The 23,215-nt window shown below is 49.6% G+C and overlaps 1 protein-coding gene across 1 annotated transcript in view; it reads left to right on the top strand.

Moving 5' to 3' along the window:
• The first annotated feature begins 399 nt into the window (after positions 1–399).
• Positions 400–23,215, top strand: part of LOC120546470 (serine/threonine-protein kinase MRCK beta-like) — a 74,291-nt gene continuing 51,475 nt past the window's right edge. The window contains exon 1 of the mRNA XM_039781397.1: positions 400–963. Within this exon, the coding sequence (XP_039637331.1) occupies positions 400–963 (564 nt within the window). The remainder of the gene's footprint in view (positions 964–23,215) is intronic.

Genomic DNA, 23,215 nt, shown 5'->3' on the forward strand with positions numbered 1-23,215 from the left:
GCCTCCTGTGACTTGGACGGTCCCCTTTGTTGTTCCGGTTGGCGACCAATAGTAAGTGACTGCGGATCAGAATCATACAACATCACAGAATTCATAGACCATTTCATTAACCCACTTTCTAAACTTCACCCTAGCTATATCCAAGATACATATGAATTTGTTAATAAAATAAAAAACCTCCAGGTACCCGGTCACACACTCCTTTTTTCAATAGACATAGACTCATTATACACTAACATAGAAACACCACTTGGCCTCGCTGCAATAAAACACATTTTTGATAAACACCCAGACCCATCCAGACCTGACAGCCAAATTTTACAGTTACTCCATCTCACACTTACCAGAAATGACTTCACCTTTAACAATAAACACTATCTCCAGCTTTGTGGGTGTGCTATGGGCCGGAAGTATTCTCCATCATACGCAGACATCTACCTGGCCCATTGGGAGGAAGCAGCTTTCCACAAACTCACCATCAAACCTCTGCTTTACTTCCGGTACTTGGACGACATCTTCGGCCTTTGGGACAACACCGAACAGACCTTTTTGACTTTTCTGGACATCCTCAACTCGCATCACCCTAAAATAAAACTCAAACATAACCTACAGCCCGTTACAGTGGAGTTCCTGGACACACAGGTCTTCTTCCGCACCTCGTACGACCGGACCAAAACACTAGCCACCAAAGTTTATTTCAAGGACACCGACCGCCATGCACTTCTCCATAAGACCAGCTATCACCCCAAACACACGTACAGAGGCCTCATTAAGTCCCAGCTGATACGCTTCCACAGGATTTGCACCTTCCCGGAGCATGTGGAGGAGGCCACTAGTACACTTTTTGGTGCGATGAGGTTGAGGGGTTACTCGAGGCGCTTCCTTAGAGGTATAAAGGCGGAGGTCATCGGCAAGTTTACAAAGAAAACCAAAACCATCATCCAGGCGCCCAATTCCGCCCTCGTACCCTGGTCATTACATACTCAGAAAATCTTAGAAATTTTTTACCAACTATCAGAGCGAATTTCCAGGGGGGGGTTGGTTGACGTCCTGAGGAACTGCCGTATGATCTCCGCGCTACAGGAGGAATAAAAATCTGAAAGACATTTTAATTCACACAAACCTAAACAAGAATAATGACCCTAGGGAGGCGCGAGGCTCGGATGTTGGTTTTATGAGTCTTCCCCACATTTTAACCCTTACAGCAGAGTTGGTTTTAATGCAGGGCCGGCCCTGCAGCACACAACCATCAATGTGGTTTATGCAATTGGGTCGCGGGGCCTGCCACAAACTGTATAGTGGGGAGACAAGAAATGCACTATACTTAAGAATTAAACAACACCAGTTATGATGTTTTAAAAGGGGCGACGGCAACTGTTTTATATGCACATTTTAAACTCCATGGTTCTGAAAATGTTCAAAGCGTGGGCCTGGGGAGTAACAAGGCCTGGACCACGGCTCAGCGTCCGGCCGCGGAGGGAAGTGGATCCATCTTTTAAAAACCATAGACCCTACGGGTCTAAATGAAAAATATTAAAATGGATCCACTTCTCTTTTTAACCCAAGTTTTACAGGGTATTCTTAGAAATATTTCCTCCCACTGCTCTGGTCTCTCTCCTCTCTCTCCCCAGGTTTTATCTGGACCTCCTCTGTAGCGCATTATACCTGACCCTTCTTTTTCTTCTTCTTCTTCTTCTTCTTCTTCTTCTTCTTTTTCTTTTCCTTTCCTGCTTTTTCCATCTTTTTCTATTTTAAATGACTTTTTATTGTTTATGGTTAATAACTATTTATTGTAAAACAATTTTTATTATTTAATTTACTTTATTTTTAATTCTTTCTTTTTTTTCTCCATTTTTACTATTCTTCCCTTTCGGGGGTTTTAATCTATTCCTACAGAGGAGGTCCTACCCAATACCTTGGTTTTATTTATTTTAATAAATGTTTTGAAGATGCCTTGGTTGTCCTTTTACAACTTTTATTCTGTCTTACTTACATTTTAAGAATTTTATTGGATTTTTTGTCTGTCTCTAATATATAATCTATATTTATTTATTATTATTTTTTTACGAATTGAATTACTTTCCTCAAGATTTTAGCATAACTATACACATGCCATTGGTTTTATGCTTTTTTACTAACAGTTTGGTTTTATTTATATGATGTATTTGAAATTGTTATTTATTGTGTGGCACTTTTTTATTTACTTATTTTTTTACTTCTTAAAGCACTTTTAACATAGCACTTATTATTAACCCTGAATGGGTGTTGTATGGATATTTTTAACCTCAAGAGCAAATGCCGCAGACAGTATTTAATTTTTCAATTTAAATAACATTGTTTTAAGATTATAATATTTTATATGGGGACACCAGGCTTTTTATAATTTTATTTATCACACGACTGTGTTTCTTTATATATATTTATTTAAAATATTTTTAATTTAAATGTTTATAATCTTCTGGGAGAGACAACGGAGTTGTTGTGGAGTTGACCTTTTATTCAAAGTTTTAAATTCCCGCTGTCCTTCCTTTGCAGTGGTTCTTTTAACCTCCTTTTAATATCAAAACACCATTGTAAAGCCGGATTCGCAATGTCATCTAGCAATGCCCGGCTTCGCAAGGAGTGTGTTTTTGACACTTTGAAAATGTACGTCAACCTGGGAACTAGGTAAGGGGGTGATAGCCACGATCATCAAGTGATGATCCTCAAACGTGTGTTGGCCGGCCCGCCCAATTTCACTTTGCTTGTAAAGCCCGGTACCGCAATTTCACGCGTCGCCATAGTATAAACCCGGCCTGCGCAATGTCGCTTTGCCATTTGTAAAGCCGCCCTCGCCAATTCTTACGCCATTGTAAAGCCGGCCCGCGATTTTCGCCGCCATTGTAACCGGCCGACGCAATTCATACGCCATTGTAAAGCCGGCCTAGCATTTCCTTACCGCCATTGTAAAGCCGGCACGCAATTTCGCTTCGCCATTGTAAAGCCGGCCTCGCAATTTCACTTACCGCCATTGCAAAGCCGGCCTGCAATTTCGCTTCTCCAATGTAATGCCGACCTATGCAATTTCGCCATTGTAAAGCCGGCTCCGCCAATTTACCGCCATTGTAAAGCCGGCCTCGCAATTTCAGTTGGACATTGCAAAGCCGGCCTCGCAATATTGAAATGGTATACCAGGAGGCCGAAAATATTTCGTGCCGGGTTAATTAATGGCCATAGCGGGGGGCTTAAGTGTGGGTTCCGGGACCGACCGGAGGTCAAAGGTGGCTGCGAGGTGGGCCTTTTTCCTGAATGTATACCCGGGGAGGTTAGCCCCTTTCTGTGGGCCGATGGGTGGCTCCCCTGGGTGGGCCTTGTAAAGTCGGCCGCGCAATGCCACCTATCAAACCGGCATTGTAAGGCCAGCTTTGCAAATAACGACAGTTGGGTTTAGACAACAACTGCTCGAATGGTTAAGTTTAGGTAAGGGGTTGTGGGGTAACGCCCTCACCTGTGGGTGCTAGTCTGGCATCTCCTAGCAGGTGGTTGGCACTGTAAATAATGACAGTTGTTGCTTACGAGCACTACTGTGCTAGAATGGTTAAGGTTAGGGATAAGGGATGAAATGGGATGTTGAGTGCGGTAACAATCTCTGCAATGGTAACAGCACAGACACACAGGTAAGGGTCCTTTGGTGTTTCTAACCTTCACAATAAACTTGCTGTTCTTTCATGATAAAAGAACCAAAGTGTTGTTTTTCATGCGGCGAGGTGTAAGGGTTTAACTGAAGCAAATGCCATGTATCGGTGCATGCACACGCATGCGGTGATATTAGCAAGATACGTCAATGCGATTGGAGCCCAGCTGGTGGCCAGATTTGGACGAGACTGGAACCACATGGTGTTTGTGTGTGTAGCCATTCTGGCATTGTAAAGCAATCTTAGAAGTGTGTTTCTGACACTTTGAAATAATCTGTTGGATGCTGTTCCGCTGGCAGCATATATACCGCGTTATTCGGAATCAACAGCTAGTTTCAAAGTGTGAAAATGTGTTTCATTGTAAAAGCCGGATTACGCAATGTCATCTAGCAATGCCGGCCGCCAAGGGTGTGTTTTGACACTTTGAAAATATGCGTCAACCTGGGAACTAGGTAAGGGGGTGATAGCCCGCGATCATCAAGTGATGATCCTCAAGCGTGTGTTGGCCGGCCTCGCAATTTCACTTTGCCATTGTAAAGCAGCCTCGCAATTTCACGTCGCCATTTGTAAAGCCCGGCCTGCGCAATGTCGCTTGCCATTGTAAAGCCGGCCTCGCATATTGTTAGCCATTGTAAAGCCGGCCTCGCAATGTAAACTTGCCATTATAAAGCGCCGTACATTCACTTCTCCATTGTAAAGCCGATACACAATTTCATTCGCCATTGTAAAGCCGGCCTCACAATTTCGCCGCCATTGTAAAGCCGCCACCAATTTTACGCATTGAGGCCTCGCAATTCGCTTTCATAAAGCCCTTCGCAATTTCGCCAGCATTGTAAAGCCCATTTTATAATTTCGCCATTGTAAAGCCGTACCACAATTTCAGTTCGCCATTGCAAAGCCGACGCCATAATATTGAAATGGTATACCAAGGGACGAGAAAATATTTGCGTGCGGGTTAATGAAGCTCGAAGCGGGGGCTTAGTGTTTGGGTTCCCGGAACGACGGTCAAAGGTGCGCTGAGGTGGGCCCTTTTTCCTGAATGTATACCGGGAGGTTAGCCCCTTTCTGTGGGCCGATGGGTGGCTCCCCCTGGGTGGGCCTTGTAAAGTCGGCTTCGCAATGCCACCTATCCAAGCCGGCATTGTAAGGCCAGCTTTGCAAATAACGACAGTTGGGTTTAGGCACCACTGTGCTAGAATGGTTAAGTTTAGGTAAGGGGGTTGTGGGGTAACAGCCCTCACCTGTGGGTGCTAGTCTGGCATCTCCTAGCAGGTGGTTGGCACTGTAAATAATGACAGTTGTGCTCTACGCACCACTGTGCTAGAATAGTTAAGGTTAGGGATAAAAGGGATGAAATGGGATGTTGGCGTACGGGTAACAATCTGCTGCAATGGTAACAGCCCACACATACAGGTAGAGGTCCTTTGGTGTTTCTAACCTTCACAATAAACTTGCTGTTCTTTCATGATAAAAGAACCAAAGTGTTGTTTTTTCATGCGGCCAGGTGTAAGGGTTTAACTGAAGCAAATGCCATGTCGGTTCGCTACACGCATCGCGGTGAAATTAGCAAGATCGTCAATGCGATTGGAGCCAGCTGGTGGCCAGATTTGGACGAGACTGGAACCACATGGTGTTTTGTGTGTGTAGCCATTCTGGCATTGTAAAGCAATCTTCGCAATGAGTGTGTTTCTGACACTTTGAAATAATCTGTTGGATGCTGTTCCGCTGGCAGCATATATGCCGCATTCGCTACGGAATCCAACAGCTAGTTTCAAAGTGTGAAAATGTGTTTCATTGTAAAGCCGGTTCGCAATGTCATCTAGCAATGCGGCCGCAGGAGTGTGTTTCTGACACTTTGAAATAATCTGTTGGATGCTGTTCGGCAATATATGCGCATTAATGATCAAAAGTGTGAAAATGTATAATTTCATTGTAAAGCCGGATTAGCAATGTCATCTAGCAATGCGCCGCCTTAGCAAAGTGTGTTTTGACACTTTGAAAATGTACGTCAACCTGGGAACTACGTAAAGGGGGTAGATACACGATCATCAAGTGATGATCCTCAAGCGTGTGTTGGCCGGCCTCGCCAATTTCACTTTGCCATTGTAAAAGCCGATACCGCCAATTTCGCTCGCCATTGTAAAGCCGCATACCGCCAATTTCGCCCATGCATTTGTAAAGCCCATTTTCGCAATTTCAGTTAAGCCATTGCAAAGCCCGAGACTCACAATATTGAAATGGTATACCAGGGAACACGAAAATATTTCGTGCGGGGTTATTAATGGCCATAGCGGGGGGCTTAAGTGTGGGTTCCGGGACCGACCCGGAGGTCAAAGGTGGCGCTGAGGTGGGCCCTTTTCCTGAATGTATACCGGGGAGGTTAGCCCCTTTCTGTGGGCCGATGGGTGGCTCCCCTGGGTGAGCCTTGTAAAAAGTCGGCCCATATGCCACCTATCCAAGCCCGGCATTGTAAGGCCAGCTTTGCAAATAACGACAGTTGGGTTTAGGCACCACTGTGCTAGAATGGTTAAGTTTAGGTAAGGGGGTTGTGGGGTAACAGCCCTCACCTGTGAGGTGCTAGTCTGGCATCTCCTAGCAGGTGGTTGGCACTGTAAATAATGACAGTTGTGGTGCACGCACCACTGTGCTAGAATGGTTAAGGTTAGGGATAAAGGGATGAAATGGGATGTTGGGTACGGGTAACAATCTCTGCAATGTAAGCGCCACACATACAGGTAGGGTCCTTTGGTGTTTCTAACCTTCTACAATAAACTTGCTGTTCTTTCATGATAAAAAGAACCAAAGTGTTGTTTTTTCATCGGCGGAGTGTAAGGTTTAACTGAAGCAAATGCCATATATGCGGTGCATGCGCACGCTGCGGTGAAATTAGCAAGATCGTCAATGCGATTGGAGCCAGCTGGTGGCCAGATTTGGGACGAGACTGGAACCACATGGTGTTTGTGTGTTTGTAGCCATTCTGGCATTGTAAAGCAATCTTCGCAATGAGTGTGTTTCTGACACTTTGAAATAATCTGTTGGATGCTGTTCGCTGGCAGCATATATGCCGCATTCGCTCCGGAATCAACAGCTAGTTTCAAAGTGTGAAAATGTGTTTCATTGTAAAGCCCGGATTCGCAATGTCATCTAGCAATGCCGGCCTTAAAGGAAGTGTGTTTCTGACACTTTGAAATAATCTGTTGGATGCTGTTCGCTGGCAGCATATATGCGCATTAAGCTCACGGAATCAACAACAGCTAGTTTCAAAGTGTGAAAATATATTTCATTTGTAAAGCCGGATTAGCAATGTCATCTAGCAATGCGGCCGCAGGAAGTGTGTTTTTGACACTTTGAAAATGTATACGTCAACCTGGGAACTAGGTAAAGGGGGTGATAGCCACGATCATCAAGTGATGATCCTCAAGCGTGTGTTGGCCGGCCTCGCCAATTTCACTTTGCCATTGTAAAGCCCGGCTCGCAATTTCACTACGCCATTGTAAAGAAGCCGGCCTAGCACAATTTCGCCTTCGCCATTGTAAAGCCCGGCCTCGCCAATTTCAGTTAAGCCATTGCAAAGCCGGCCTCGCATAATATTGAAATGGTATACCAGGGGGACACGAAAATATTTTCGTGCGGGTTAAATAATGGCCATAGCGGGGGGCTTAAGTGTGGGTTCGGGACCGACGGAGGTCAAAGGTGGCGCTGAGGTGGGCCCTTTTTCCTGAATGTATACCGGGGAGGTTAGCCCCTTTCTGTGGGCCGATGGGTGGCTCCCCTGGGTGGAGCCTTGTAAAAGTCGGCCATGGTACCACCTATCCAAGCCGGCATTGTAAAGGCCAGCTTTGCAAAATAACGACAGTTGGGTTTAGGCACCACTGTGCTAGAATGGTTAAGTTTAGGTAAAGGGGTTGTGGGGTAACAGCCCTCACCTGTAGGTGCTAGTCTGGCATCTCCTAGCAGGTGGTTGGCACTGTAAAATAATGACAGTTATTGCTTACGCACCACTGTGCTAGAATGGTTAAGGTTAGGGATAAGGGATGAAATGGGATGTTGAGTACGGGTAACAATCTCTGCAATGGTAACAGCCCACACATACAGGTTAGGGTCCTTTGGTGTTTCTAACCTTCACAATAAACTTGCTGTTCTTTCATGATAAAAAGAACCAAAGTGTTGTTTTTTCATGTGGGACGGTGTAAGGGTTTAACTGAAGCAAATGCCATGTATGCGGTGCATGCACGCGCGTAGTGAAATTAGCAAGATACGTCAATGCGATTGGAGCCAGCTGGTGGCCAGATTTGGGACGAGACTGGAACCACATGGTGTTTGTGTGTGTAAGGCTTCTGGCATTGTAAAGCAATCTTCGCCAATGAGTGTGTTTCTGACACTTTGAAATAATCTGTTGGATGCTGTTCCGCTGGCAGCATATATGCGCATTCGCTACGGAATCAACAGCTAGTTTCAAAGTGTGAAAATGTGTTTCATTGTAAAGCGGGTTCGCAATGTCATCTAGCAATGCGGCCAAAGAGTGTGTTTCTGACACTTTGAAATAATCTGTTGGATGCTGTTCGCTGGCAGCATATATGCCGCATGATTTCACGAGAATCCAACAGCTAGTTTCAAAGTGTGAAAATATGTTTCATTGTAAAGCCGGTTCACAATGTCATCTAGCAATGCCGGCCGCCAAAGGAATGTGTTTTGACACTTTGAAAATGTACGTCAACCTGGGAACTAGGTAAGGGGGTGATAGCCACGATCATCAAGTGATGATCCTCAAACGTGTGTTGGCCGGCCTCGCCAATTTCACTTTTCGCCATTGTAAAGCCCGTACCAAATTTCACGTCGCCATTGTAAAGCCGGCCCTGCTAATTTAACTTTGCCATTGTAAAGCCGGCCTCGCAATTTCGCTTTGCCATTAATAAACCCGGCCTCGCAATTCCTTAGCTTCGCCATTTGTAAAGCCCGGCCTCGCAATTTCCGCTTAGCCATTGTAAAAGCCCGGCCTCACAATTTCACTTCGCCATTGTAAAAGCCCGGCCTCGCAATTTCAGTTAAGCCATTGCAAAGCCGGCCTCGCAATATTGAAATGGTATACCAGGGGCACGAAAATTTTTCGTGCCGGGTTAAATAATGGCCATAGCGGGGGGCTTAAGTGTGGGTTCCGGGACCGACCGGAGGTCAAAGGTGCGCTGAGGTGGGCCCTTTTTCCTGAATGTATACCGGGGAGGTTAGCCCCTTTCTGTGGGCCGATGGGTGGCTCCCCTGGGTGGAGCCTTGTAAAAGTCGACCGCCAATGCCACCTATCCAAGCCCGGCATTGTTAAAGGCGCTTTGAAAATAACGACAGTTGGGTTTAGGCACCACTTGTGCTAGAATGGTTAAGTTTAGGTGTAAGGGGTTGTGGGGTAACAGCCCTCACCTGTGGGTGCTAGTCTGGCATCTCCTAGCAGGTGGTTGGCACTGTAAATAATGACAGTTGTGCTTCGCGCACCACTGTGCTAGAATAGTTAAGGTTAGGGATAAGGGATGAAATGGGATGTTGAGTACGGGTAACAATCTCTGCAATGGTAACAGCCCACACATACAGGTAGGGTCCTTTGGTGTTTCTAAACTTCCACAATAAACTTGCTGTTCTTTCATGATAAAAAGAACCAAAGTGTTTGTTTTTTCATGCGGCCAGGTGTAAAGGGTTTAACTGAAGCAAATGCCATGTATCGGTGCATGCACGCATCGCGGTGAAATTAGCAAAAATACGTCAATGCGATTGGAGCCAGCTGGTGGCCAGATTTGGGACGAGACTGGAACCACATGGTGTTTTGTGTGTGTAGCCATTCTGGCATTGTAAAGCAATCTTACGCAATGAGTGTGTTTCTGACACTTTGAAATAATCTGTTGGATGCTGTTCGCTGGCAGCATATATGCGCATTAAGCTCTGACGGAATCAACAGCTAGTTTCAAAGTGTGAAAATTATTTCATTGTAAAGCCGGATTAACTAATGTCATCTAGCAATGCCGGCCGCCAAGGAAGTGTGTTTCTGACACTTTGAAATAATCTGTTGGATGCTGTTCGCTGGCAGCATATATACCGCATTAGCTCACGGAATCCAACAGCTAGTTTCAAAGTGTGAAAATATGTTTCATTGTAAAGCCGGATTAGCAATGTCATCTAGCAATGCGGCCGGCCAAAAGATGTGTTTTTGACACTTTGAAAATGTACGTCAACCTGGGAACTAGGTAAGGGGTGATAGCCACGATCATCAAGTGATGATCCTCAAGCGTGTGTTGGCCGGCCTCGCACAATTTCACTTTGCCATTTGTAAAGCCCGTACCGCAATTTCACGTCGCCATTGTAAAGCCGGCCTCGCAATGTAAACTTTGCCATTTGTAAAGCCGACCTCGCAATTTAGCCTTACATTGTAAAGCCGGCCTCGAATGTAACGCCATTGTAAAGCATTTTATATTCACTTTCATTGTAAAGCCGGCTAAATTTCGCCTATTGTAAAGCCGGCATGCTTCATAGCCATTGTAAAGCCGGCCTCGCAATTTCACTTAGCCATTTGTAAAGCCGATACCATAATTCGCTTCTCCATTGTAAAAGCCCGGCCTAGCAATTTCACTTACGCCATTGTAAAACCCGACCTCGCCAATTCATACGCCATTGTAAAAGCCCGACCTCGCAATTTCATTGTTAAGCCATTGCAAAGCCGGCCTCGCCAATATTGAAATGGTATACCAGGGGCACGAAAATATTTGCGTGCGGGTTAATAATGGCCATAGCGGGGGCTTAAGTGTGGGTTCCGGGACCGACCCGGAGGTCAAAGGTGGCGCTGAGGTGGGCCCTTTTTTCCTGAATGTATACCGGGGAGGTTAGCCCCTTTCTGTGGGCCGATGGGTGGCTCCCCTGGGTGGAGCCTTGTAAAATTCGGCCATAATGCCACCTATCCAAGCCGGCATTGTAAAGGCCAGCTTTGCAAATAACGACAGTTGGGTTTAGGCACCACTGTGCTAGAATGGTTAAGTTTAGGTAAAGGGGTTGTGGGGTAACAGCCCTCACCTGTAGGTGCTAGTCTGGCATCTCCTAGCAGGTGGTTGGCACTGTAAATAATGACAGTTGTGCTTACGCACCACTGTGCTAGAATGGTTAAGGTTAGGGATAAAGGGATGAAATGGGATGTTGAGTACGGGTAACAATCTCTGCAATGGTAACAGCCACACATACAGGTAGGGTCCTTTGGTGTTTCTAACCTTCACAATAAACTTGCTGTTCTTTCATGATAAAAAGAACCAAAGTGTTGTTTTTCATCTGGCGAGGTGTAAAGGGTTTAACTGAAGCAAATGCCATGTATCGGTGCATGCACCGCATGCGGTGAAATTAGCAAGATACGTCAATGCGATTGGAGCCAGCTGGTGGCCAGATTTGGACGAGACTGGAACCACATGGTGTTTGTGTGTGTAGCCATTCTGGCATTGTAAAGCAATCTTCGCAATGAGTGTGTTTCTGACACTTTGAAATAATCTGTTGGATGCTGTTCGCTGGCAGCATATATACCGCATTAAGCTCACGGAATCCAACAGCTAGTTTCAAAGTGTGAAAATGTGTTCATTGTAAAGCCGGATTAGCAATGTCATCTAGCAATGCCGGCTCGCCAAAGGAGTGTGTTTTTGACACTTTGAAAATGTACGTCAACCTGGGAACTAGGTAAGGGGGTGATAGCCACGATCATCAAGTGATGATCCTCAAAGCGTGTGTTAGCCGGCCTACGCAATTTCACTTTGCCATTTGTAAAGCCCGTACCGCCCAATTTCACGTCGCCATTGTAAAAGCCGGCCTCGCATAATTTCACTTTGCCATTTGTAAAGCCGACCTCGCAATTCCCTTAGCTTCGCCATTGTAAACCCGGCCTCGCCAATTTAAACCCATCGCCATTGTAAAGCCCGGCCTAGCAATTTCACTTCTCCATTGTAAAGCCGGCCTCGCAATTTCAGTTAGCCATTGCAAAGCCCGTACCATAATTTGAAATGGTATACCAGGGGCACGAAAATATTTGCGTGCGGGTTAAAGTGGCCATAGCGGGGGCTTAAGTGTGGGTTCCGGGACCGACCCGAGGTCAAAGGTGCGCTGAGGTGGGCCTTTTTCCTGAATGTATACCGGGGAGGTTAGCCCCTTTCTGTGGGCCGATGGGTGGCTCCCCTGGGTGGAGCCTTGTAAAAGTCGGCCGCGCAATGCCACCTATCCAAAGCCCGGCATTGTAAAGGCCAGCTTTGCAAATATAACGACAGTTGGGTTTAGAGCACCACTGTGCTAGAATGGTTAAGTTTAGGTAAAGGGTTGTGGGGGTAACAGCCCTCACCTGTAGGTGCTAGTCTGGCATCTCCTAGCAGGTGGTTGGCACTGTAAAATAATGACAGTTGTGGTTACGTACCACTGTGCTAGAATGGTTAAGGTTAGGGATAAGGGATGAAATGGGATGTTGAGTACGGGTAACAATCTCTGCAATGGTAACAGCCCACACATACAGGTAGGGTCCTTTGGTGTTTTTAACCTTCACAATAAACTTGCTGTTCTTTCATGATAAAAAGAACCAAAGTGTTGTTTTTTCATCACGAGGTGTAAGGGTTTAACTGAAGCAAATGCCATGTATTCGGTGCATGCACGCGTCGCGGTGAAATTAGCAAGATACGTCAATGCGATTGGAGCCAGCTGGTGGCCAGATTTGGACGAGACTGGAACCACATGGTGTTTGTGTGTTGCTAGCCATTCTGGCATTGTAAAGCAATCTTCGCAATGAGTGTGTTTCTGACACTTTGAAATAATCTGTTGGATGCTGTTCGCTGGCAGCATATATGCCGCGTCGCTCACGGAATCAACAGCTAGTTTCAAAGTGTGAAAATGTATTTCATTGTAAAGCCGGATTCGCAATGTCATCTAGCAATGCCGGCAGCAAGGATGTGTTTCTGACACTTTGAAATAATCTGTTGGATGCTGTTCGCTGGCAGCATATATACGCATCGCTTCACGGAATCAACAGCTAGTTTCAAAGTGTGAAAATTGTTTCATTGTAAAGCCGGATTAGCAATGTCATCTAGCAATGCCGGCTTCGCAAGAGTGTTTTTGACACTTTGAAAATGTACGTCAACCTGGGAACTAGGTAAGGGGGTGATAGCCACGATCATCAAGTGATGATCCTCAAAGCGTGTTTAGCCGGCCTCGCAATTTCACTTTGCCATTGTAAAGCCGGCCGCCAAATTTCACGTCGCCATTGTAAAGCCGGCCTCGCAATGTAACTTGCCATTATAAAGCCGACCTCGCAATTTTTTAGCCATTGTAAAGCCGGCCTCGCAGTAATAAGCCGCTATTGTAAAGCCGGCCTCGCATAATTCACTTCTCCATTGTAAAGCCCGGCCCTAGTAATTTCACTTCGCCATTGTAAAGCCGGCATCGCAATTTCCTTAGCCATTGTAAAGCCGACCTCGCAATTTCATTCGCCATTGAAAACATTTTATATTTATTTATTTGTAAAGCCGGCCTAGCAATTTCACTTCGCCATTGTAAAGCCCATTTTCATAATTCCCGCCATTGTAAAGCGGCCTCGCAATTTCAGTTAGCCATTGCAAAGCCGGCCTCGCAATATTGAAATGGTATACCAGGGACACGAAAATATTTGCGTGCCGGGTTAAATAATGGCCATGGCGGAGCGGGGGCTTAAGTGTGGGTTCCCGGGACCGACCCGGAGGTCAAAGGTGCGCTGAGGTGGGCCCTTTTTCCTGAATGTATACCCGGGGAGGTTAGCCCCTTTCTGTGGGCCGATGGGTGGCTCCCCTGGGTGGAGCCTTGTAAAAGTCGGCTTCGCAATGCCACCTATCCAAGCCGGCATTGTAAGGCCAGCTTTGCAAATAACGACAGTTGGGTTTAGGCACCACTGTGCTAGAATGGTTAAGTTTAGGTAAGGGGGTTGTGGGGTAACAGCCCTCACCTGTGGGTGCTAGTCTGGCATCTCCTAGCAGGTGGTTAGGGTTAGGGTTAGGGTTAGGGTTAGGGTTAGGGGTTAGGGTTAGGGTTAGGGTTAGGAACCACCACGTGATGTCTGGGCTTTCGTTAATGGCATGACACGGTAAGATGGCTAAAAAAAAACGAAGTTGTTACTCCACAGAGCTCCACCGTTGAATCCAATGGGCGCAACATTCCCACAACTCAGTGGACCCAACTTCGACAGACCCAACCTCTCGGGCGAATTTCCAACACCAGATGGCGCCACAGAGCAACATTGATGGCCAAGATCCCAGTTTTCACCTGACTTCTCATTAGGGAAAAAAAGTAAAGTATTGAAACACTTTGAAAAAAAAAAAAAAAAAAAATGGGAAAAAATATATTTGGTCGGTATACCAGGGGCACAAAAGTTTAGGTGGAGTACCAGGGGCAAAAAACTCTGGCCCAGGTGGAGGGCCATGGGTGTCATGGAGAATGTTAACCCAGACTTAGAGCCACTTAATTGGGCATAGGATGGGCCATGGGTGTGGCGCAGTGGATATGACAGATGCCTTTGGTGTGGGAGGCCCGGGTTCGATTCCCACTGCGAATAATAATAATAGTAAGTATCCCAGACTTGGAGCCACTTAATTGGGCATAGGATTGGCCATGGGTGTCATGGAGAATGTTAATCCAGATTTAGAGCCACTCACTGGGGCATAGGATGGGCCATGGGTGTCATGGAGAATGTTAACCCAGACTTAGAGCCACTCACTGGGGCATAGGATGGAAGCATGGGTGTCATGGAAAATGTTAACCCGGACTTAGAGCCACTCACTGGGGCATAGGATGGAGCATGGGTGTCATGGAGAATATTAACCCAGACTTGGAGCCACCTTTTTGGGCATAGGATGGACCATGTGTGTCATGGAGAATGTTAACCTAGACATAGAGCCACTCACTGGGCCGTGGAGGTGAGGCTGAGGGCCTTGGAGGTCAATGCCCAGGCATAGAGGCACTATCTCTGGCTTACAAGGCAGCATGAGGGGCCTGGAGCCTGACAAAGATTTGTTTGGTATACCAGGGGCACAAACGTTTAGTTGGGGTACCAGGGGCACGAAGGTTTAGGTGGGCTACCAGGGGCACGAAGTTTAGTTGGAGTACCAGGGGCATGGAAGTTTAGTTGGGGTACCAGGGGCACGAAAGTTTAGTTGGAGTACCAGGGGCATGAAAGTTTAGTTGGGGTACCAGGGGCACGAAAGTTTAGTCGGGGTACCAGGGGCCGGAACTCTTGCCCAGCCGGATGGAGGGTTTAGCCTAGGGAGGGTGCTTAAGTGTGGGTACACGGGTTCGCCTGGTGAGCAGGGTTCCTGGAGGGTCAACATTAGGGTTGTGGGCAAGCCGAGGGTCACGCAGTGAAGGGAGGCTGGGGTCATAGAGTGGGCTTGTGAGCCTTGGGTGGACCATGGAGGGTTCATGGAGCATGTTACCCCAGACTTGGAGCCTCTTCCTGGGGCTAAGGATGGACGATGGAGGTCATGGAGGTAGTTACCCCAGACTTGGAGCCACTCACTGCGGGCTAAGGGTGGACCATGGATGTCATGGAGCAGCTCTAGAATGAGATTTGCAAAGGGGGCTGATCTAACATTACAGGGACTCACACCCGGATCCTGGGTTTAGCTCTGCTTTTGTTCATTTGGCTTATGGTGGACCATGGAGGGTTCACGAGAGCATATTACCCCAGACCTGGAGCCCCATCCTGGGGCTAAGGATGGACCATGGAGGGTTCATGGAGGATCTTATCCCAGACTTGGAGCCCCTTCCTGGGGCTAGGAGTGGACCATGGAGGCGGGGGTTCATGGAGGATGTTACCCCAGACTTGGAGCCCCTTCCTGGGGGCTAAGGGTGGACCATGTGGGTCATGGAGGATGTTACCCCAGACTTGGAGCCACTCACTGGGGCTAAGGGTGGACCATGGATGTCATGGAGCAGCTCTAGAATGAGATTTGCAAAGGAGGCTGATCTAACATTACAGGGACTCACACCCCGGATCCTGGGTTTAGCTCTGCTTTTGTTCATTTGGCTTATGGTGGACCATGGAGGGGTTCACGGAGCATGTTACCCCAGACCTGGAGCCCCATCCTGGGGCTAAGGATGAAACCATGGAGGGTTCATGGAGGATCTTATCCCAGACTTGGAGCCCCTTCCTGGGGCTAAGGGTAGACCATGGAGGCGGGGGTTCATGGAGGATGTTACCCCAGACTTGGAGCCCCTTCCTGGGGCTAAGGGTTGACCATGGAGGAGGGATCATGGTGGATCTTATCCCAGACTTGGAGCCCCTTCCTGGGGCTAAGGATGGACCATGGAGAGCCGGGGGTTCATGGAGGATGTTACCCCAGACTTGGAGCCCCTTCCTGGGGCTAAGGGTGAACCATGTGGGTCATGGAGGATGTTACCCCAGACTTGGAGCCACTCACTGGGGCTAAGGGTGGACCATGGATGTCATGGAGCAGCTCTAGAATGAGATTTGCAAAGGAGCTGATCTACACATTACAGGGACTCACACCCGGATCCTGGGTTTAGCTCTGCTTTTGTTCATTTGGCTTATGGTGGACCATGGAGGGTTCACGGAGCATGTTACCCCAGACCTGGAGGCCCCATCCTGGGAGCTAAGGATGGACCATGGAGGGGGTTCATGGAGGATCTTATCCCAGACTTGGAGCCCCTTCCTGGGGCTAAGGGTGGACCATGGAGGCGGGGGTTCATGGAGGATGTTACCCCAGACTTGGAGGCCCCTTCCTGGGGCTAAGGGTTGACCATGGAGGAGGGGATCATGGTGGATCTTATCCCAGACTTGGAGCCCCTTCCTGGGGCTAGGATGGACCATGGAGGAGGGGGGGTTTTCATGGAGGATGTTACCCCAGACTTGGAGCCCCTTCCTGGGGCTAAGGGTGAACCATGTGGGTCATGGAGGATGTTACCCCAGACTTGGAGCCACTCACTGGGGAAGGGTGGACCATGGATGTCATGGAGCAGCTCTAGAATGAGATTTTGCAAAGGAGGCTGATCTAACATTACAGGGACTCACACCCGGATCCTGGGTTTAGCTCTGCTTTTGTTCATTTGGCTTATGGTGGACCATGGAGGGTTCACGAGGAGCATGTTACCCCAGACCTGGAGCCCCATCCTGGGGCTAAGGATGGACCATGGAGGGGTTCATGGAGGATCTTATCCCAGACTTGGGAGCCCCTTCCTGGGGCTAAGGGGTGGACCATGGAGGCGAGGGGTTCATGGAGGATGTTACCCCAGACTTGGAGCCCCTTCCTGGGGCTAAGGGTTGACCATGGAGAGAGGGATCATGGTGGATCTTATCCCAGACTTGGAGCCCCTTCCTGGGGGCTAAGAGATGAACCATGAGAGGCGGGGGTTCATGGAGGATGTTACCCCAGACTTGGAGCCCCTTCCTGGGGCTAAGGGTGAACCATGTGGGTCATGGAGGATGTTACCCCAGACTTGGAGCCACTCACTGGGGCTAAGGAGGTGGACCATGGATGTCATGGAGCAGCTCTAGAATGAGATTTGCAAAAGGCGCTGATCTAACATTACAGGGACTCACACCCGGATCCTGGGTTTAGCTCTGCTTTTGTTCATTTGGCTTATGGTGGACCATGGAGGGGTTCCACGGAGCATGTTACCCCAGACCTGGAGCCCCATCCTGGGAGCTAAGGATGAACCATGGAGGGTTCATGGAGGATCTTATCCCAGACTTGGAGCCCCTTCCTGGGGCTAAGGGTGGACCATGGAGAGCAGGGGGTTCATGGAGGATGTTACCCCAGACTTGGAGCCCCTTCCTGGGGCTAAAGGGTGAACCATGGAGGAGGGATCATGGTGGATCTTATCCCAGACTTGGAGGCCCCTTCCTGGGGCTAAGGATGGACCATGGGGGGGGGGTTCATGGAGGATGTTACCCCAGACTTGGAGCCCTTCCTGGGGCTAAGGGTGGAACATGTGGGTCATGGAGGATGTTACCCCCAGACTTGGAGCCACTCACTGGGGGCAAGGGTGGACCATGGATGTCATGGAGCAGCTCTAGAATGAGATTTGCAAAGGAGCTGATCTAACATTACAGGGACTCACACCCGGATCCTGGGTTTAGCTCTGCTTTTGTTCATTTGGCTATATGGTGGACCATGGAGGGGTTCACGGAGCATGTTATACCCCAGACCTGGAGGCCCCATCCTGGGAGCTAAGGATGAACCATGGAGGGGTTCATGGAGGATCTTATCCCAGACTTGGAGCCCCTTCCTGGGGCTAAGGGTGGACCATGGTAGGGGGGTTCATGGAGGATGTTACCCCAGACTTGGAGCCCCTTCCTGGGGCTAAGGGTGGACCATGGAGGAGGAGATCATGGTGGATCTTATCCCAGACTTGGAGCCCCTTCCTGGGGCTAAGGATGGACCATGGAGGCAGGGGTTCATGGAGGATGTTACCCCAGACTTGGAGCCCCTTCCTGGGGCTAAGGGTTGAACCATGTGGGTCATGGAGGATGTTACCCCAGACTTGGAGCCACTCACTGGGGCTAAGGGTGGACCATGGATGTCATGGAGCAGCTCTAGAATGAGATTTGCAAAGGAGCTGATCTAACATTACAGGGACTCACACCCGGATCCTGGGTTTAGCTCTGCTTTTGTTCATTTGGCTTATGGTGGACCATGGGAGGGTTCACGGAGCATGTTACCCCAGACCTGGAGCCCCATCCTGGGGCTAGGATGAGGACCATGGAGGTTTCATGGAGGATGTTACCCCAGACTTGGAGCCCCTTCCTGGGGCTAAGGGTGGACCATGGAGGCGGGGGGTTCATGGAGGATGTTACCCCAGACTTGGAGCCCCTTCCTGGGGCTAAGGGTGGACCATGGGTGTCATGGAGCAAGTTGGGTCCCAACATGCCCACATCTCAGTGGACCCAACTTCGGAAGACCCAACATTGGACCCAATGCGCCCAGCATGCCCACATCTCAGTGGACCCAACTTCGGAAGACCCAACATTGGACCCAATGGGCCCAGCATGCCCACATCTCAGTGGACCCAACTTCGGAAGACCCAACTTCTTGGGCGAATTTGCAACACCAGATGTCGCCAGAGAGCAACATTGAGAGCCAAGATCCCCGTTTTCAGAATTAGGTTGGGCCATGGGTTTTCAGGCTCCTGATGGACCGCTGTTTAGGGTTAGGAACCACCACGTGATGTCTGGGCTTTCGTTAATGGCATGACACGGTAAGATGGCTAAAAAAAAACGAAGTTGTTACTCCACAGAGCTCCACCGTTGAATCCAATGGGCGCAACATTCCCACAACTCAGTGGACCCAACTCCGACAGACCCAACCTCTCGGGCGAATTTCCAACACCAGATGGCGCCACAGAGCAACATTGATGGCCAAGATCCCAGTTTTCACCTGACTTCTCATTAGGGAAAAAAAGTAAAGTATTGAAACACTTTGAAAAAAAAAAAAAAATGGGAAAAAATATATTTGGTCGGTATACCAGGGGCACAAAAGTTTAGGTGGAGTACCAGGGGCAAAAAACTCTGGCCCAGGTGGAGGGCCATGGGTGTCATGGAGAATGTTACGCAGACTTAGAGCCCTTAATTGGGCATAGGATGGGCCATGGGTGTGGCGCAGTGGATATGACAGATGCCTTTGGTGTGGGAGGCCCGGGTTCGATTCCCACTGAATAATAATAATAGTAAAGTATCCCAGACTTGGAGCCACTTAATTGGGCATAGGATTGGCCATGGGTGTCATGGAGAATGTTAATCCAGATTTAGAGCCACTCACTGGGGCATAGGATGGAGCATGGGTGTCATGGAGAATGTTAACCCAGACTTAGAGCCACTCACTGGGGCATAGGATGGAGCATGGGTGTCATGGAAAATGTTAAACGCAGGACTTAAGAGCCACTCACTGGGGCATAGGATGGAGCATAGGTGTCATGGAGAATATTAACCCAGACTTGGAGCCACCTTTTTGGGCATAGGATGGACCATGTGTGTCATGGAGAATGTTAACCTAGACATAGAGCCACTCACTGGGGCCGTGGAGGTGAGGCTGAGGGCCTTGGAGGTCAATGCCCAGGCATAGAGGCACTATCTCTGGCTTACAAGGCAGCATGAGGGGCCTGGAGCCTGACAAAAATTTGGTTGGTATACCCGGGGGCACAAACGTTTAGTTGGGGTACCAGGGGCACGAAGGTTTAGGTGGGCTACCAGGGGCACGAAAGTTTAGTTGGAGTACCAGGGGCATGGAAGTTTAGTTGGGGTACCAGGGGCACGAAAGTTTAGTTGGAGTACCAGGGGCATGAAAGTTTAGTTGGGGTACCAGGGGCACGAAAGTTGAGTGAGGTACCAGGGGGCACGGAACTCTTGCCCAGCCCGGATGGAGGGTTTAGCCTAGGGAGGGGTGCTTAAGTGTGGGTACACGGGTTCGCCTGGTGAGCAGGGTTCCTGGAGGGTCAACATTAGGGTTGTGGGCAAGCCGGGGTCACGGTGAAGGGAGGCTGGGGTCATAGAGTGGGCTTGTGAGCCTTGGGTGGACCATGGAGGGGGTTCATGGAGCATGTTACCCCAGACTTGGAGCCTCTTCCTGGGGCTAAGGATGGACGATGGAGGTCATGGAGGTAGTTACCCCAGACTTGGAGCCACTCACTGCGGCTAAGGGTGGACCATGGATGTCATGGAGCAGCTCTAGAATGAGATTTGCAAAGGAGCGCTGATCTAACATTACAGGGACTCACACCCGGATCCTGGGTTTAGCTCTGCTTTTGTTCATTTGGCTTATGGTGGACCATGGAGGGGGTTCACGGAGCATGTTACCCCAGACCTGGAGCCCCATCCTGGGGCTAAGGATGGACCATGGAGGGTTCATGGAGGATCTTATCCCAGACTTGGAGCCCCTTCCTGAGGGCTAAGGAGTGGACCATGGAGAGCTGGGGGTTCATGGAGGATGTTACCCCAGACTTGGAGCCCCTTCCTGGGGCTAAGGGTGGACCATGTGGGTCATGGAGGATGTTACCCCAGACTTGGAGCCACTCACTGGGGCTAAGGGTGGACCATGGATGTCATGGAGCAGCTCTAGAATGAGATTTGCAAAGGAGCGCTGATCTAACATTACAGGGACTCACACCCGGATCCTGGGTTTAGCTCTGCTTTTGTTCATTTGGCTTATGGTGGACCATGGAGGGGTTCACGGAGCATGTTACCCCAGACCTGGAGCCCCATCCTGGGGCTAAGGATGGACCATGGAGGGGTTCATGGAGGATGTTACCCCAGACTTGGAGCCCCTTCCTGGGGCTAAGGATGGACCATGGAGGCGGGGGGTTCATGGAGGATGTTACCCCAGACTTGGAGCCCCTTCCTGGGGGCTAAGGGTTGACCATGGAGGAGGGGATCATGGTGGATCTTATCCCAGACTTGGAGCCCCTTCCTGGGGCTAAGGATGGACCATGGGAGGCGGGGGTTCATGGAGGATGTTACCCCAGACTTGGAGCCCCTTCCTGGGGCTAAGGGTGGACCATGTGGGTCATGGAGGATGTTACCCCAGACTTGGAGCCACTCACTGGGGCTAAGGGTGGACCATGGATGTCATGGAGCAGCTCTAGAATGAGATTTGCAAAGGAGCGCTGATCTAACATTACAGGGACTCACACCCGGATCCTGGGTTTAGCTCTGCTTTTGTTCATTTGGCTTATGGTGGACCATGGAGGGGTTCACGCAGGCATGTTACCCCAGACCTGGAGCCCCATCCTGGGGCTAGGGATGGACCATGGGAGGGTTCATGGAGGATCTTATCCCAGACTTGGAGCCCCTTCCTGGGGCTAAGGAGTGGACCATGGAGGCGGGGGTTCATGGAGGATGTTACCCCAGACTTGGAGCCCCTTCCTGGGGCTAAGGGAGGTGGACCATGGAGGAGGGGATCATGGTGGATCTTATCCCAGACTTGGAGCCCCTTCCTGGGGCTAAGGATGAACCATGGAGGCGGGGGTTCATGGAGGATGTTACCCCAGACTTGGAGCCCCTTCCTGGGGGCTAAGGGTGAACCATGGTGGGTCATGGAGGATGTTACCCCAGACTTGGAGCCACTCACTGGGGCTAAGGGTGGACCATGGATGTCATGGAGCAGCTCTAGAATGAGATTTGCAAAGAGGCGCTGATCTAACATTACAGGGACTCACACCCGGATCCTGGGTTTAGCTCTGCTTTTGTTCATTTGGCTTATGGTGGACCATGGAGGGGTTCACAGAGCATGTTACCCCAGACCTGGAGCCCCATCCTGGGGCTAAGGATGAACCATGGAGGGGGTTCATGGAGGATCTTATCCCAGACTTGGAGCCCCTTCCTGGGGCTAAGGGTGGACCATGGGGCGCGGGGGTTCATGGAGGATGTTACCCCAGACTTGGAGCCCCTTCCTGGGGGCTAAGGGTGGACCATGGAGGAGGGATCATGGTGGATCTTATCCCAGACTTGGAGCCCCTTCCTGGGGCTAAGGATGGACCATGGAGCGGGGGGTTCATGGAGGATGTTACCCCAGACTTGGAGCCCCTTCCTGGGGCTAAGGGTTGGACCATGTGGGTCATGGAGGATGTTACCCCAGACTTGGAGCCACTCACTGGGGCTAAGGGGTGAACCATGGATGTCATGGAGCAGCTCTAGAATGAGATTTGCAAAGGAGGCTGATCTAACATTACAGGGACTCACACCCGGATCCTGGGTTTAGCTCTGCTTTTGTTCATTTGGCTTATGGTGGACCATGGAGGGGTTCACGGAGCATGTTACCCCAGACCTGGAGCCCCATCCTGGGGCTAGGGATGGACCATGGAGGGTTCATGGAGGATCTTATCCCAGACTTGGAGCCCCTTCCTGGGAGCTAAGGGTGGACCAATGGAGGCGGGGGTTCATGGAGGATGTTACCCCAGACTTGGAGCCCCTTCCTGGGGCTAAGGGTGGACCATGGAGGAGGGGATCATGGTGGATCTTATCCCAGACTTGGAGCCCCTTCCTGGGAGCTAGGGATGGACCATGGAGGCAGGGGGTTCATGGAGGATGTTACCCCAGACTTGGAGCCCCTTCCTGGGGCTAAGGGTGGACCATGTGGGTCATGGAGGATGTTACCCCAGACTTGGAGCCACTCACTGGGGCTAAGGGTGGACCATGGATGTCATGGAGCAGCTCTAGAATGAGATTTGCAAAGGGCGCTGATCTAACATTACAGGGACTCACACCCGGATCTAGCAATACATGGCATGGATCGATAATCTGCCTTGCGTCAATCTGCCATCAATCACCCGATGTCTCGGATACCGCCTGATAATCTGCAATCTGCCTGCCGCCTGCCTGCAATGTCTGCCAGGATACCTGCCATCATGCCGTCTGCCTGCCTGCCGTGTCGCCGCCTGGTTCGCCTGCCTGTCAATAAATGTCACCACCGCCTGCCTGCCTGCCGTATTACCTGAATACCTGCAATGCCGATAATGCCGCCTGCCGTAATCAATCTTGCTGCCGCAGTATGTCTGCCACCTGGATACCGCAC

The sequence above is a fragment of the Perca fluviatilis genome, chromosome 18 (genome assembly GCF_010015445.1).
Source record: "Perca fluviatilis chromosome 18, GENO_Pfluv_1.0, whole genome shotgun sequence".
Lineage (NCBI taxonomy): Eukaryota > Metazoa > Chordata > Actinopteri > Perciformes > Percidae > Perca > Perca fluviatilis.